General features: G+C 30.1%; 1 protein-coding gene across 1 annotated transcript; it reads left to right on the plus strand.

Moving 5' to 3' along the window:
• The first annotated feature begins 11,525 nt into the window (after positions 1-11,525).
• LOC123306091 (GMP reductase 1-like) lies at positions 11,526-15,691 on the plus strand. The gene is made up of 5 exons (XM_044887966.1): positions 11,526-11,918; positions 11,979-12,098; positions 12,162-12,419; positions 13,772-14,144; positions 15,345-15,691. Exons 1-5 carry the CDS (start codon positions 11,832-11,834, stop codon positions 15,545-15,547), a joined length of 1,041 nt encoding a protein of 346 aa, XP_044743901.1. The 5' UTR covers positions 11,526-11,831; the 3' UTR covers positions 15,548-15,691.
• Positions 15,692-18,508: the final 2,817 nt, after the last annotated feature.

The following is an 18,508-nucleotide window of genomic DNA, read 5'->3' on the forward strand; positions in this document are numbered from 1 at the left end:
TATCAAGCTGAAATTTTATAGCTTGTTCAGGGCGTAAAAAGTGAGTTTGAGTTCGTAAATGAATAACATAGGTCAATTGGGTCTTGGGTCCGTCTTATCCCTATGTCAGTATCGGTGTGAACGCCATAGTTTGTACTGTATTCACTGGCTGGCGAGACATAATGGTGGGCGATACTCACAATACGTTTGGTGGACAGCCCTATTCAATATGGTATATTACTTGTGCTAACATAGATACTCAAAGTATGTGTGCCTATACCATATCAGCATTGTAGTAAACGCTTGAATTGCATACCGTGTATAACAATAATTTAAATGTAAAAAGTGTTCCTTATAAAAAAAAAACTTTTGTTTGAAACATTTTTTCGTAAGCTAGGACAAAACTTTGGTGTCAATTTTCTCAAAAAGTATAAAAGATACGCAGTTGAAAAGGTAACTTCAACTAGTAGTCTTGTGAAAGATTCTGGAAAAACGAAAAAAATTATGGAAAATACTTTCGAAAACCCAAACAAATTACGGTCGAAAGGCCGTCATAATTGTATTAGTTTTTTAAACTTTTCCAATTTATTAAAAATAATGCAAGCACTGACATTCAACACTTTCAATACAGGGTGAGTAACGACTTCTAACTAATAAATTAATATTTCAATCGTTGCAGTCTATAAATAACTTTTATTGTTACTTGATGATGCGTAACAGACTTCGCTTACCTCATTCCCCCTACCCTACCGAGAAAAGCCAAAAAGTTTAAGGTAAGAACATGAATTTGACTCAATAAGAATCTAGACGCTTGCACGTCAACAAAAGGCTAGAATACAATTAAATTTAATTATTTGATTTCCTTTTAATATTTGAAACTAAATTAGGAATAATTACAAACATACAATATAATATTGATTAAATATTTTGTTGTATGTAAAATTAATTATAATGCGAGAGAAACAAACGAATAACCTTGACATTTCCTAGTTAGAAAAATCTATAATTATCTATGTTGAAGATTTCAATTAGCGTCGTTATTACATAGTATTAAAAGTAGATTATATTATCAAATACATGCATTTACTATAGCACATAAAAACGTGTATGAATTGTGTGTTGTGATGCGACATGTGTACAAGGTACGGAAAAGTTTATATCTAAAAATTTGTTTCGAATTGAAAATTATTTTTAAATGCTAGTAAATATATTATAGTAGTGGATCCGACAGACGTTATCATTTGGAAACGTAACTCCGATTCATTAATACCTAAACTATGCTAAGCCTAACCGCTTAGCTCTTTACGCCCATCCGCTAGACCATCATCTCAAGCCCGCTGAATCCAAATTTTACTCCCATCTATTGGACAGTCTCCCTTCGTCCTGCCTGGAACCTTCGGTAGTGGAGCACGCTGCGCTCACATATAGCTCTAATAAATACGTGTTATTTATATACGCTTCCACCATTTAGAAATTTAATTTTTTTGGTGCGGAACCCTCAAAAACAGGTTAGTGGACTGAACGGTGAATCTAAACCACCATCGGATCCACTTGAACACACACACAAAAGTTTCATCAAAATCGATCATTCCACTTTCTATAACAACTCATGAAAATGCTCTTCGGTTAGCTGAACGATGTAGCAAGTCTAAGGTCAACATTCTACATTCCCAACAGTAAATTTGTGTAATTAACAACGTGGTGATGAATAGCAAAAAAAAAGACAAATATTTTCCTTGCATTAAGATGCCGACTATATTAAAGAGATCTTCAAACTCCGTAAGTCTATTATATTGTGAGCAATACACAAAATCACTCATCAGACGACCACGACCGGGTGCATTCAGGAGACCTAGTAAATTTTTTTCAGTGCAAGTATAAAGCCACTATCCCCACATTGGATCAATCTTACGTTTGAAATAGAAAATAAGGAAAAATGAATACTAAAATTATAAATTTAGGAGTGATCATAACTATGAGGAAAATTTCACTGTTATGAAACAATTTCAATTGACGTCATAAAATGGTTGGTACTGATTTTTTGGAAATACAAGTCATGATATACAGAAGTATTAAGATTTTTTATCGAATATTTTGATGGCAAACAAACTGACATTGCATGTTGAACAAATTTTAATATGACATATTAGAAAATGATTACAAGGTGAAAACTAGTTGAAAAAAAATTATCTTTCTTCAATCTAATCTGAAAAAGAGGCACTGAAAATGCTGTAATTTCATTGCAAACTATGTGTATGATAATATTGACAAGTATAATGCTAAAAACTATTTTAGCTTTCCTCAATCTTGCTAAGGCATTTGATATAGTTAACCATAAAAAACTGTTACATAAATGATATGGAATTAGAAAGGTTGCATATGACCTAATACAAAACAATTTGACTCATATACTCAAAATTGATAAAATTCGACACACTAAAACCAAAGCAGAGATCCTTCAAATCGGTGTACCGCAAGGAAGTATACTGGGACCTTTGATATTTATACTGTACATCAATGAAAATTTTGATGCATCACCAAATAAAAGTTTAGCTTCATATACTGATGACACTGTAATCAAGTGTGTGAGTAAATCTTGGATCGAAACGTAATCCAGAATGGGTGACTATAAGCAAATTGTTGGCAAGTGGTTGATATAAAATCAATTGTCGTTAACGTAGACAACAGTACTTTCATTACATTTAGTAGTTATCTTAACAGTGTACTTATTACTTTGAAGTTGAATTTCTATAGAAAAGAAATAAAGAGAGTTAATTAAAAAAGTTAAAGTACTTTTTGTTTATATTCTATAAACTGGGTTGGACATTGAATCTTAAATCTAAAAATCGTATATCACGCGTTGTAAATTACGATATTCTCGCATGAGGAAGGGGAGGAGTTGTAACGGTGTTGTTAAGCCGTTATTGTCTATACAAAATACATTAATAAGATTTTTCCTGATCAAACAATTACTATTAGACCACTACCTATTAAAAAAACTTTTACAATTGAAATAATCAATATTATACCATTGCAAAGATTGTAACAACTTTTATCTAGATTATCTGAAAAGCAAATCTAGAACACGTTCAGTTATATGACTCAAAATTCACAAAAGTGTCGGCTTTAAAACCTCCTATTACGTGGCAAAAAAATTTTTACAATAATTTAAGAATCAATTGAAAGGTTTGACAATACCAAATAAAGAACTAAAAAATAAATTGACAAGATGGCTTTGCACTATTTCTTTAGTCATATTGTTTGAAGTTTATCGTGTTTTAGTATTGTAAATTGTATATTATTATATGCTTATATTTATTTTATTGTATACTTTTTTTATTTTTTTATTTTTTTTTTTTTTTGTATCCATTTTTTGTACAGGCAATTTCCCCTTTTGTATGAATAAACTAAAAAGGCAAAAGTTATTTTAAGATCAAAACTTTCGCTTTTCATAAGTTATCGAGTTTTTAAACAGCCGTATATTTTGGTACGTGTAAAACGTCTGCTTACAACTTTATAAAAACATATTTAATGCGATTCTCCTTCAAACAAGACGGTTTAATAAATATGGTGGAAGCGCAAAGAAATGCGCAGTACATAGTAAGGATTGATATACTACATAATTAAACTGCGTTTCCACCATTTATTTATTGCATTTGTAAGGAATCTGGAATATTATGATTCTTTTTTATCTTTTCAAGGAACGTATACCAAAAGTTTAGAATGTAACGAGTTTATAAATACAAAATTTAAATTAAATAAACAATCATGATTTATTTAAAAAAATTCAAATATTATTAAATTAATATTTACAAAACAGAAATCATTGAACTGTGTTTATAGTATTTTTCAGGTAAAAGGAAACGACGGTTAAGGTTTTTATGCTTAGGCTACACATTCTAGCGCGAGATAATTTTATAATAAGATGTATAATTCGTCGTTTTAGTTTTGAAAGCGGTTTTTAGATGCAAAAATATCGATCAAGAAACAATGAAAGAAATATAACTTTCGAGACCGAATCGCGAATACACATTGTTTCATACTCTTTTTATGCTCTTCATTGGTGTAAACTATAAGTACCTGAATGAAAAAAACCTAGCCTAAGAAAACACCGAAGCTCTACATTAAAGCTTTGTCAAAATCTGTTTAACCATTTCAGAGATTAGGTAGACAAAATTTTAATTAATTTTAATATTGTAAAGCAACAATATTTATATTACAAGTATTACGTGAATAGCCAGTTGCGTACCGGTGCTTAATTCGTACCGCACGGTTTTCTCAACTAGTGGTTTTTATGCAAAATCTGACGATCAATTCATATAGTAAATGAAAAATCGATCAGCTCTCTAAAGAGAGGGGTCAAATCGGACTACTTGCCCCGGAAATTATAATATGTGTAAAAAAACAATTTCTAAATGTTCAATTGATTTTTGAACACATCCTAAATTCTTTTATGAACTTATCTCATGATGGATCCAGGGTCAGCAGATAAATGAAGCCTGTAAAACACGAAAATATTCGAAAGGCTCGAATGCAGTTGATTTTGTCAAGAATTTGCAAATTTATTTTATTTTCTCGCAAAAAATGCCAACCTTTATTTTACTTGTGAGTTTTTCTTAAATAGTGTATCTCAAACACAGGAAAGAAGGGGGGTCCATTATTAAGTCCCAGCCCCGGTTAAAAAAAATGTAGATCCGGAGCTGAATTACATATAATATTTTTAATTAATTACAGAGGTATATTTTTAATTAATTTAATAAGACTAATAATTTTAAATGTGTAATTATAAGCTATAAGAATAATATTTATGTCTACATATGTATAAAAAATAATATTTATGCCTTTTATTCTTTATTTAATAGTATATGAATCTAACTATAATGGTTCGATAATGGGAAATTTATAGTAGTTCCATTTATTGACAGGCGTTTTTCAATCTGACGCACCATTAACGATTAAGGTTTGGTTAATTCTTTTAAAAAACTTATATCAGGAAAACTAGAGTAAAAACTTCTAACTTTATCTTCTAAAATTCTGAACGTTAATTTTCCTGTAAATAATAAACTCATCGAAAAAATGATCGATGATAAATTATAGTAAATTTTATTTCCGATCACTTTGCTTATTAACAGATCGAAAAATTTCAAAGAACTTTTCGTCTTAAATTTTCGTAAACAATACATAGTTTATTCTGTTTGGTCCAGTGATTATGGCACCCTGTATTGTTTTGTTAATCACTTAATTGTTCATTAAATATTATTAATTGATACTTATACACTCATTAAATAGTAATAAAGCCTGTGAAATGAAATAATTAACATTGCCTCAATGATCAAATATCAATTTTTATCAAGGTTCTCGATAGTATTAATATTAAATTGATACCTAATTGTGTATGCAAAATATATATTTATAATTTAAAAGAAAAATATACAATAAAAAATATTAAATAAACAGGGTTGTAAAATTCACTAAACAAAAAAAAATTTCGATACTTCTTGTTTTCTCCTATGCCGAGTTATAAGTACCCGTAGCGGAATTTCCCGCCAATCTGGGCGGTGTCAAGTCATCGGTTGTTGCGTACTTTGTACTGCGCATCAGGCTGTCTAAGTTTTTTAATTGCTTGAGATATTTCGAGATATTTGAATTATTGTTCTTGAGTCATAATTTTCATAAAAAGACTGTGAAAGAACTTTCTTTTACAAATAGGATTTCTACGATTACTGTTTTCGTGTACCCAACGAAGAGTAGTATGTCAATTTTGATACCGGATATAAAATCCTGACACATGAAAATATCAAACCATTTCCGTGTAAACTACTTTTCTCCCATTCTTGACTTTTAGAAAGTTATTAAAGGAAAAGTTTAGGCATATGTAATCAATGATGTAACGCTACTTAGGAAATAATATCTCGGCACTACCTCTTAAAAGTAACTGTAAAATCAGTGGAGTAGCCAGGGATTCGAAGCTCAGAGAATCCTCTAAGAATTGAAAAGAAAGGGGCAACCAGCTCCCGAAGCAAGCAAATCTTGAGTCTGCTCACAATAATTTTTCTTTTATAATGTAATATTAACACTAACAATAACATAACTCCTAAATTAAAACTTTCAACACATGCGCCAAGCGTTTTTGATAAACATGTGTTATTTGTTACCGTTATTTCTGATGATCAAAACATGTATGAAACAGGTTGCAACACAACGATATATCTATAATATTTCTCAACTTTATCGATAAAGAATGTTTTTCTAAAGTTTAAATTGTGAAATGACCTGTTACAGAAACTTTAATATCATATTATGAACCGATTTTGATTATAATTGCGATAGAAAACAAGGCAGCATGAAACTTGGATTTGAGTGAAATTATAGACGAATTTGCAAAAATTAAAGCTCGAATTTGATTGAGATGTTTGTTGCAAATTGTTTTCCCGCCTGTGTTGTGCAATCGTTGTTTGGACCATTGTAAGGCGGGGTGAGGCCCTTTTTTGTCTCTTTGAACCGGGGCTCTTGTTCACCTACCTACGCCTGTGTGAATATTTTTATTTCATCACAATGAAAAACAAGTTTGGTTTCGTTTATATTTGTACAAACTTTTTGGCTTACTTTTTCGGTTACAAAATGCTACGCTTAATGAACCATAACGTAAATATTGACTTTACAGGTACAAAAAGCACACCAATGTTTTCTTATTTTATAAGCATTATTTTCAATAGAATGTTACTACATATAACAAACATTACAATTTTCCAATAGAATGTATAACATTCGTCCATAACAACATTTTTCATAAAGCAAAACTTTACTGCTTCAAGAACTATCATAACTGGGAGAAGCTTTGACTCAAAACGGATTTTGGATAAACCTATATTCAGTCACACCATTTCATCACTTTAGTTGTTCATCACAACTAAAGCTCGACTTACCCGCCGGCGCCTGATATTAGAATGGAGAAGGAAGTAATTTTATCATTAGTTTGTTCTTCTTTAATACATAAAAGAATGATCATCACAAGATCATGTGCTCACACAGAATACATTCTGCACTCTGTATATAGAAAAAATACATTTATTTCTAACTATGTCAATGTTAACACATTTCTAGATTATTGGGTAGCGAGTATGAACTAAATATGTTACAATTGTCACACATGACGATAACAGCTGTATGTTTGAAAATCAAGGCTATACAATTAGAGAGAAAAAAACATTCAGAAAACAATACAACAAATTTTAAGGTCATAGACCAAAAGCCATTGCTGAAATTTTTGGTGAAATGACCTACCAGGAAACGTGTTGAAAAAGTTGCTCCTATATGTAACAATAAGTTTAAGCAGCATGGCGTCAGTTTTGTGCGCTACAGGTGAGTACAGGTGAAAATATGAATGTCACAATTCTTTTTGTCTCACCCTTGCACCATCAAATATATACGGCGTTGCTGGATACTAGATCTGCAAAAGTATTTGAAGCGAATTGCATAAATGCCATACAGAAATAAATCCGGTAACTTCGGTATCGAAAGTTAAAAAAAACTTTTGAGCACCCGTCAATTTTCGAAGCCCTACATGTTTATTTTTGTACGGAATTTATATTATTCGCTTCGAATACTTATATAGAGTTAGTATCCAACAACGCCGTACACATTTGCTAGTGCAGGGGTGAGATTCCAAGGGTTTTGACATCGCGCAAAACTCACGCTATGGTGCTTAAACTTACTTTTACATATATAGGAGTATCTTTTCCAACATGTTTCCTGGTTTCCTGGTCATTTCACCCGATAAATTTCAGCATGGGCTTGTGGTCTATCATATTTTTATCAGAAAAACCAAATAGATTTGTTTCAAATTATTGTGTACTTTTTATATAAGTTAGTTTCTCATACGTACATGATATTTTTAATAGCGCGTTTTCCATATTAACACCTTCTACGACATAACATATGAGGATGAGGACTGTACACTTCAATGGATTAACGCACAGTACGTATTTACATTTAAACAAATAGAAAAGAAGCGCAATAATGATACAGAAGCCGGAATTCGCAACCGGGTCCTTTAGAGATATTCGGTCTAGTGACTCAATTTTTGTGAAATATCTTCCAATACTATAGATATTTTTGCGTATTTATTATACAACAAGTATTTTAAATTTTTATGTGCTTTTTATGTAATTCAATTTCAAGATTAGTGGGTAACAATGCGAGAATATACTAAATATGTTACAATTGTCACACATGACGATAAAATAGCTGTATGTTTGAAATTCAAGGCTATACAATCAGAGGAAAAAAAACATTCAGAGAACAATACACCAATTCATAGTGTCGTAGTCGTCTGTCGTCCGTATCTGTGATAAAAAAATACTACAAATAATTTAACGAAAGTTTATTATTTTTAAAACTTATCCGTTATAAAAGCATCTTTAAGAGCTCTTTTAAGAGCACTTTCTTTATTGGAAATGGTTCCTGAGCAAAATTAAAATATAATGTACTGGTACACATAGGCAATAATGAATGCCTCCCTCTGAAGAGAAAAGTCACTGTCAGACTTAATTTTAGTTTTAAAGCCCTGCCTGATGGAACCTCACACCATGAAATATAAAAAAGGTATTAGTACTTACAAAGTAAGTAAAGTACCATTTAAACAAAACAAAAAAAAATAAAAATAAAATTCTGAATTTATTAGTTAACTCCTATAAAAAAAATGAAAAAATTGACACGTAGGGAAAAAAGTTTCAAACAAATATTTTATATGACCATAAAACCGCCCGCTAATAAAAAAAACCTGATATCAGCAATGTATTTCCCCTTCAAATGACAAATTTTTTGTTCGAAATATTTTTTTTTAAAAGCACCTCTTCTTAGAGAAAAAATGCGTAAAATGGATCATCAAATATATCTTTTATTAATCTTGGGTAAACACTCTGTAAACCTTTATCATCTAGATCACAAGGCTATGACCTAGATGATTGTAAATTTTAAAATACCTACATCCAAATGCTGCCTGCCCTTGCCAACCAATGTCTTTGTAACGGGCTACCATGCCATAAAATTAAAGCGTAGATATTACGGGATGTGGGGTTAGGTCAATTTCCCCTCAATTGTTTTCATCATTTTCCCTCAATTGGGAAATCAATTTCCCTTCAATTGGGAATCGAACCTGCTACTCTAGGCATACCGCGAACGGAATGGGTTACGCCTTAACCAACTGAGCTACAAGGGTTGACATGGTTGGCATGCTGAACTAAGTTTTTTAAATTTTCAAGCAGGGTTTTCCCCTGTCTTGATAACAACAGTTTATTAATTATTATGTATAATCAATAATAAACTAAAATGATAAATATTTTTTAAACAAATAAACGTCACCTAATAAAAAGATATTTAGTAACGTTCATCTAATGATTATTTTTTTTAAATAAAAAAAAACACTTTGAAAAAGATAATTAATGAATGGATAAGATAAATAATTTATCTACAACTCATCAAAAAAAAAAAAAAGAATATTCTTTTTGATAAATGTATGATGAATTTTTCATTTCTTTTCAGGAACAAAATGTTTATAACAATTAGAAATTTTAATCAATATACTATACTATACCATTGTCTAGTATTGTTATTTTAACGACGCAGTATCAGTAGACATAAATTAAATTTATATATTGTGTGTACTGCCGAAAATAGACGCATGGCGTCACAAGTGACGTTCAAATATTTTATAATAACTGAATGTAATCAAGCAAACATATTATGAGTTTTCATTTTTCATAAATATAATATTCTTTTACACTAATATTAAAAAAACAAAAAGGAAACCAACTTCAAAAGAAAAACTTTTCCAAGTAAATTAATATGCACTAAAAAGTAAAAAAATAACGATAATATAATAATTAAAATTATTGTTATTTTGGAGTCGGTGTCAGCCAAGGAAACAACTCTGGCAGAACAGTTTGCTACATCAGCTTCACTGACACCGACTCCAAAATAACAATAATTTTAAGTACATTATATTATAGTTATTTTTTTACTTTTTGGTACATATTAATTTATTTGGAAGTTTTTCTTTTGAAGTCGATTTTCTTCTTGTTAAAAGTTTTTTTTATTTTATGATTTTTAGTGAATCTGAAGTACACTAACTAATTTGTCACTAAAAAAAGAATCATCGAAATCGGTTGGCGTGATATTGAGTTATTCGCCCTCTTGTCGTGCATACTTAATGCATTTAATACTTTTATAGTTTTCTCATGGATTCCGTTATCAGAACTGGGCCAAAATGAAATGGGACCACACGGGAAGCACCAGCTTTCAAACTGATAAAAAATCATCAAAATCGGTTCACTCAGTCGAAAGTTCTGAGGTAACACACATAAAAAAAATACAGTCGAATTGATAAAATCCTCTTTTTTTGTTTGAAGTCGATTAAAAAGTGATTAAATTTGTTTGTATTTATAATCTTATATATTTGGGGCAATCTCTAGAAATACTGGACCGATTTTAATTGATGAGGTGCCGTTGGATTTGTCTTAGTATGAAGAGCAACATAGGCTATATAGCTCGAAATTAATAAAATACTAGCCACTAAGGCACCATCTTGTCCAGCGAAGCGAGTGTATAATTGCTAATACATACCTACTATAATATATGCTACAAAATAGGGATCATTTGAACGTACATGAAGGGGGTCATTTTATCCATAACGACATATTTGAATAACGTCATAAAAATTTACCTAAAATTTATTATAAACCTTTCAAAATGTGTTGTAATATTAATAAAAGTCGAACGATTAATTTGATCACGTAGAAGCCATCTATCGATAAATATACTAGATTACTTTAATGGTTTACTTAAAACAACGAGGGATTATTTTACCCTGAGGGATCATAATGAGCACTTTCCCCTACCTAGAGAAATATCGTTTGGACTAATCATAAAAGCTGAATAATTTTTTTTCTATTGGCTAACTACACAAAATATCGATCAACTAGTCAAAATCTGTGACCATTTACGATCATTCGATACATTATCGTCAAATAAATATGTGTTCACTAAAAGTGCGTATACCGCCTTTAGAAAGTTAAAATTTGATGGATAACCATGTAATTTAAAATCAAATTTTTATGAAAATTAAACCTCTTAATTTATAATTTTGAGTGGCTATTTTTCAATAACTATATCTCAACTCGAAGTCAACAAAAATTCATCCTTATAAGCCAATATCGTTTGATGAATTTGAGGGAAAAAACACCTCCACTGCAAATAGCTGATCGATTACAACTATTTTTCTAATCCAAATTTTCACTTCTAGGAAACCGTTTTTAGATGTATCGATCTAATTTCTAACAGTGGATTTTTTAATCCTATTGCCTCACTTTAATATTATTACATCTAGTCGACAGGAAATTAGCCCCAACTTAAGTGCACATTTCAATATTTAAATTTATACATACTAAAATATTATATTATCTCACCCTGTATAAAAATAAAATACATGAACATTTTACGTATAAACTATAAAGTGGGAAATGATTACAGACGTCTATACAGTCGAAAGAAATGTCGACTTGCATCAAGTAAATGCTATTGTATAAGTGTGATGATGAGAAATTGAAAGTGCCTAGATTTTAATATAAAAAAATATTGGCATTGAAATTAAAAAATTATTTTTGGCAACGAAAATATACACAGTTTTATTTTTAAACTGATTATCAACATATCAAAAGAAAAACACAACGAAATTGAAAAAATTTTTTGTATATAAACGTGAAAATACTGTGAAAAAACTTTTGTGAGTTTGACCATTGCAGCCAGCAGTCAGTTGTGTGTTTTTAAGAAAATATTATTTCAACAATACAAAAATGCCTAATATTGTAAATGAATTAAAATTAGATTTTAAGGATGTATTATTACGACCAAAAAGATCCACCTTAAAAAGTCGTAGTGAGGTAAATAATTTTTTTTTTAAATATTAAATTATAAAATTTTAATCAAACAAATATTTTTAGGTGAATTTAGAGCGAGAAATTACATTCAAAAATAGTAGAAGGACCTACAAAGGTATACCAATAATGGCCTCAAATATGGATACAATTGGAACATTTGAAATGGCACGAGATTTATCTAAAGTAAATATAAACAAAATTCGATTTTGTAAATAAAACAAAATAACAATTTTTTTCCCATTTTAGCATGGTTTATTTACAACTGTCCATAAATACTATACGCCAGAACAATGGAAAACTTTTGCCGCACAAAATCCCGATTGTTTAAAAAATATTGCAGCTAGTGCCGGATCATCACAGGGCGATTTTGAACGTCTAAGTGAAATATTAAAATCTGTACCAGAAATTACATTCATTTGTTTAGATGTAGCTAACGGTTATTCACAACATTTTGTGGAAATGGTTCGTAAAGTTCGAGCCGCATTTCCAACACATACGATTATTGTAAGTGCATAATTTCAACAAAATGGTAGGAACTTTGCAAAAAGAATAAAATTACATTGTAACTTGATTTTTCGAATCACGAGTAGGGAGTAGGTTAGTTATCATATAATTTAGAATAGGTTTGAATAAGATTTAATCAGGATAATCCGAATTTTATTAGGAAGCTGAAGAAAAGCTACGCTGTAAAAGTTTAATGAAGGATAAAAATAATAAAGTGGCTCTGTTGATATACCTAATACTTCAGTATAAGACGATAAAAAAAGACGAAATGACTAAATTTTGGGGTGCATAAATTTATGTTTAAATGACAACGTGAATGAATAGAGGGATGAATTCTAAACAAAAAATGCCATCTAAACATATTTCGAAAAGTCAATACTTTTCGAGTTACTAGCGATTGAAATTTGCCGTTTCTCGTTGGAAAAATCACGCTTTTCATTAGTTTTTCTTATATAACTAGAAAAATTGATGTCTTACGAAAAAAAGCTTTCTACAGAAAATGTAGCTTATAAAAAAAAATTAAAATTATTGCACTATTTTATTCGTAAATCCATGAGTTTTTGTGCTGAATAAAAGATATACTAGCAACTTTCTTTTTCTTATGACTCCGATAATTTTCGTACAAATTATATATTTTATTTATGTCCTATGATCCCGAGGAGGACGTAGGGCCTCCGTACAAATTACTTGACATTTTCAAGGTTTTTTGTAATACTTTAAAAAGTGTATGATATACCTACTTTTTCAAAAAACGTCAAATTTTTCAGTTAGGTATTTGACGTTAAATACTCCAATAGTTGTTTCCGGCGAAAAGGCAGTTGTCTTCAACCAGTATCTAACAAATTGAACAAATATAGCAGCACAACGAATAAAATAGTACACTAATCCTTACTTTTTTTGATAAGCTACATTTTCTGTAGAAAGCTTTTTTTCGTAGGTTTGCAATTTTTTAAATTATGCGAGAAAAACGTGATTTTTTAAGGGGAAACGGTGAGTTTCAATCGCCAATAAATCGGAAAGTATTGACTTTTCGGAGTATGCTTGTAAGACACTTTTTGTTTAAAATTCATCCCTTTATTCATTCCCGTTGTCATTTTTAACAGAAATTCCACTCCCAAGATGCACCATAATTCTCTCTCACTCGGCACATAATTTTGTATCTTAGGGTCTTATGTACTTGCCGTCTAATTTTCAAGTCAATCGGTTCTATAGGAAATTTAGAGGTTTAACCATGGTATACTAGACTATAATAAACGGGAGTAAAAACGGGAATAAGAATCAGACATTTTTTATTATGAAATTGATTAACCTATAGCATATTATATATTTTTAAATAAGTTTGTAATTTTTAGGCCGGAAATGTGGTGACTGGAGAAATGGTTGAAGAATTAATATTATCTGGAGCTGATATTATAAAAGTAGGAATTGGACCAGGATCAGTTTGTACAACTCGATTGAAAACCGGAGTAGGTTATCCACAATTATCAGCCGTTTTAGAATGTGCAGATGCTGCACATGGATTACAAGGACATATTATATCCGATGGGGGTTGTACGTGTCCGGGTGATATTGCTAAAGCATTCGCCGGAGGTGCTGATTTTGTTATGGCTGGTGGAATGTTTTCTGGACATGATCAATGTGCAGGCGATCTTATTGAAAAGAATGGAAAGAAATATAAATTGTTCTATGGAATGTCCTCTCATGTAGCTATGGAAAAATATGCAGGTTAGTTCAGAAAGCGTCCACGGTGTGTCAAATATATTTGTAGAAGGTATTTCGTTAGCTAAGCTTGTATTCTCATTCCCGATACCCCTAAGAATGAGGAAATCCATGTTCGGGGTTTGCCAGAGTGCCCCTTTCACCCCGTACTATAAACATTTAAATGCTTGCTATTAACAAGCAAATGTCAATTTTTTGAATCAAGATACTTTAGGTTTTTTGAATCATTTTACATCAAAAAGTCTTGCGTTTGAAAAATAATATAATTTAATGTTTATAAAAACAACAAAAAGTTTAGAAAAACATCATTTTCAAAGCCGAAAAGCGATGCTAAAACATTAATTTTTTGAGATTACCAAAATTTTAATAATCTTGAAGAATCCTTTAATAAAGTTCTGAAGAGTGATTACAGATTACTTTATTCTAAAACCTCAATTTTTAAAGCTTAAAAAGATGTTATAATTCCCATAATAACAATGTGTACCTAAGGCAAAGATATTAAACATTTCTGGAAATTACGTATTTGAAGGATAAAAGAGGGTACCCGTTGCATAAGATATTATTTTCAATTTTTTTTATTTTTAAATTTTTTTTACAAAAATTGATAAATAGATTTTGTAGCTAGAGCGAAATAAATTTACTTTCTTTACATTATTGATCAAAGGTAACAACCATGCAATGATCTTACCATAACAAATCTACAGAGATTGATTCAGGACAAAATAATAACTTTCATTTAGTCCCTGCGTTTGTTCAGCCAGAATGTGCGGGTAACCAGTTATTCCCATGCACAATTTAATGACTGACGATGTCGGGAATATTTGATACCTTGGTACGCTGTTTCCAACCAATTTCATATTTTTGATAGGCTCCCACAACCAGTGTAATCACGGGTCCATTTTTTTCGGATCCAAAATTACCTTTTAGTTAATAATTCTCTCTTGAATACTTTAACTAGAACGTATTATACAAAAATCACTGGCGAACATTGACGATATCGACATCTTGGCGTCATTTGACCTTCCTTTTGGATTTTTTGGACTCAATTCAATGAATACAAGTGCTCAAATGAATAAAACTAGCATTGCCAAATTTTGTTTTTATTACCTATCATTGTATATTTGCAAATTTGCCAAGAGAATCCCTAGTTTTACATATTGCAACATACGAAATATCCTAAAAATAACGAATTTATTTTATTTGTAGGTGGTGTAGCCGAATATAGATCGTCTGAAGGTAAAGTGGTTGAAGTACCTTATAAAGGGGATGTTGAATCGACAATTTTAGATATGTTAGGCGGTTTACGAAGTGCATGTACTTATGTAGGGGCTTCCAAATTAAAAGAACTTACCCGACGAGCAACATTTATTCGTTGCACACAACAATTAAACAATGTATATAGTACATAATTTTTATTTTTAAGTAGACAATTTTAATTTATTTAATATATTTTAGATACAAATAAATAGCTTTTTCAGAAGCTACTTACGATTCGCGCACAATTTCGTTTAATTTAAAAAAAAAAGACAGTATTTTATTTGTTTAAATAAATTTAATTTTTGATGAGAATTTTACTATTTTTAATCAAAAAATTTTTTAAATAGAATTAATATTCTAGGTGCTAAAAAAAATCAATTATTGTTCGTATTCTCGTTAATCTCTCTCCAAAGAAGATTCTTAAAATAAAATTTAAAAAAATTTGCTTGAAATACAAATTAATTCAACAACCTATCTTAAGCTTTTCAAAAATTGTCAAATATTTCATAAATGCCAATCTGGAAAACTAAGTTTTCTGTATTCCGCCGAAAAAAAACGATTTGGGGTTCGATATAAACGAGATTTTTAGTATAATTACGATAACTAAGATTGAAGAAGGGAGTAAAAAGGGGTATAAAAGAAAGATATTTTAATGTACTATCCATCACTTTTTTAGAAACTGTTCCTAAATATCAATAAAATTAGGGTAGCTTTGTACCAAAATTTGGTTCTAATTCGAAATTAAAAGAAAAAAACGAACAGATTGAAACCATAAAAGCTGGTTTTTCTCTACTCAAAAATTTCAAATATCAAACTAAAAATAATACTAAGAAGACTCAAGGCCCATATTAAAAAATAAAATGTTAAAGCTGAGAAGTTTACGAACAACAGTATTAACATGTAAAAAATATTTAAAATTCAAATAAAAGTGTTCTTATTTGAGACCGTTTTTATCTCAAGTTTTGTTTTCATCTGTAAATAAATGCGTCGAATTCCAAAGTATTTTTATGTAGAGGTCAAGTCTAAACTAGTATGACCTTCTCAATATCGAAACTTACCATTTACAGTCAGTTTTAGAAATTCACCAAAAAATAAAAAACAGGAAAGCGAAGAACACAGGTATGTTGCTTGTTTTAACAGCAGAGTCTGCCAATTTCGTAGTACCGTCTGAACAGGGTGTTTACTTTGAAATATACAATTTATAGACTTCCGAGTTACCGATAGTCAACTGTACGATAAATTAACTTCGTTAACTTCTAAATATTTATACATCTAAAGTGAAAGTTTTGGTACAAAGATTTCTTAATTTTCAAACTCGAAATATGCTTGTTGATAGTCCGAATCACCAAAATCAACAACCTATTAAATTTTAAAAAAATATTTTAAATCTTAAGTCATTGTTAACGCCAACTAGGCACAATTGTTACTTTTGTTTTTTTAAATAAATACAAATCAATTAATATTAAAAATAAGTTTCTTATTATTCAAGAATATCTTACAAATTACTTTTTGATTTTCTGTTTTTAATAAAAAATTACAAATAGTGTTTTTTTGTTTTGTTTACAACTGTTTTTTTTTTCTTTAATTTTAGTTTTGTATTTATTGAAAATTTGCATATTTATTAAAACGTAATATGGATGATATTTAAATATGATTTCAAAAAGGTGATTAATTAAATGGAAATTAATTTTTTGTCATATTATCAAAAACTTGGGTTTAAAACAATTAAAATAAAAATGTAAATTAACTCACTAAAATGAAACTTAATAATAAATACATAATTCATATAAAGAGACGTTCGTTCCGAAGCGATATTCCAATTTGGTTATTATAAATTAATAGTAAATTATACAATTAATGTGTTAAATTGTCAATTGCACAAGAGAGTGGAGTTAGAAGTACAAATAATATGAATACTTTTACCACTCGAGTGTATAAAAGACAATCCGCACGAGTTAGATTCGCTATTTTTCTTTACGAATGCAGGATTAGCCCTGTCTTGCTGTCGGTTTTTCCAAGCAATGACAAATAGCTAAATTACCACCTTGAACTTTCTAACTAAGCTCGTAAATACCTATTTGTCGCACGAAAAACAGTGCAGAAAGAGAGTACTTATCTTGTATGAATAAAGAAAAATGAATTTGATTTTACAATTTTAATATTAGCCTAAAGTACTGATGAAAATGATGCTACACGTTGAATCCACTATTCGATCCATAATGTTTGTCATACTCTTGCGTTATTTGGAACAACGATATTTAAATCGAAAATTAGAATGACATGCATGGTTTTATATTGATTATTATTTCTGATTATTCATATTTTACGTCTATTCAGAAAATCATTTTGCCATGCGGCAGTGCTTTTAAATAAAACTACTACGATATTAGGCTTAAACTGAGTTTCAGCAGGCGTTGATTAGTTGGATTTTAAAAAAACCATGGTTTTTACAACAATAGTATTCAAATGTATGAATTAACAGCTGTCTCAAAATAGCCCAGTTTTTTAATGGTCTAATCATTCTAGTTTAAGAGCCAGTGGGCGGCATTGTAAAACCAGGGATTTTCCCGAGTGAGACTCTTGTACCTATCATCCATGAAGTGGGATCTAGCTAAACCCGACGAGGCTGACCCAAGAGTTAACTAAATGCGACAGGTTTGCTAATTTAAGCAACTTCGTAAGTATTTTACAAAGACTGTCGTTTGGGAATTTTAATTTAGGCAATTATTATAATATAAAAATAACAATGGCAGACTATCGCATTGTGAAGGTCATGGCAGAATGAACAATAAAAATTAAATGAATTAGCAATAAGAATAAAAATGTCACTTCTCTTCTTTTTATTACCACCTCTGTGTCACAAAAATTACGCTGATTTACATAGAGTAATATACTAAAATGTGCGTTTTTTGTGACACAGAGATACATTAATGTTTATTATTGCCTTGTAATCGACCCATTTTCCCATAATCTATTTTAAGACAGTAAATCTATTAGTTTCTATGATAATATCAGTTTTCTAAGTGTAATCGTTTATAAAATTGCATGCATATTAACTAAATATAATAAAAAAAACTGCATACCATACGAGTATACAAGTATGATCTGACAGT

The sequence above is a fragment of the Chrysoperla carnea genome, chromosome 1, assembly GCF_905475395.1.
Source record: "Chrysoperla carnea chromosome 1, inChrCarn1.1, whole genome shotgun sequence".
In the NCBI taxonomy this organism is placed as follows: Eukaryota; Metazoa; Arthropoda; class Insecta; order Neuroptera; family Chrysopidae; genus Chrysoperla; species Chrysoperla carnea.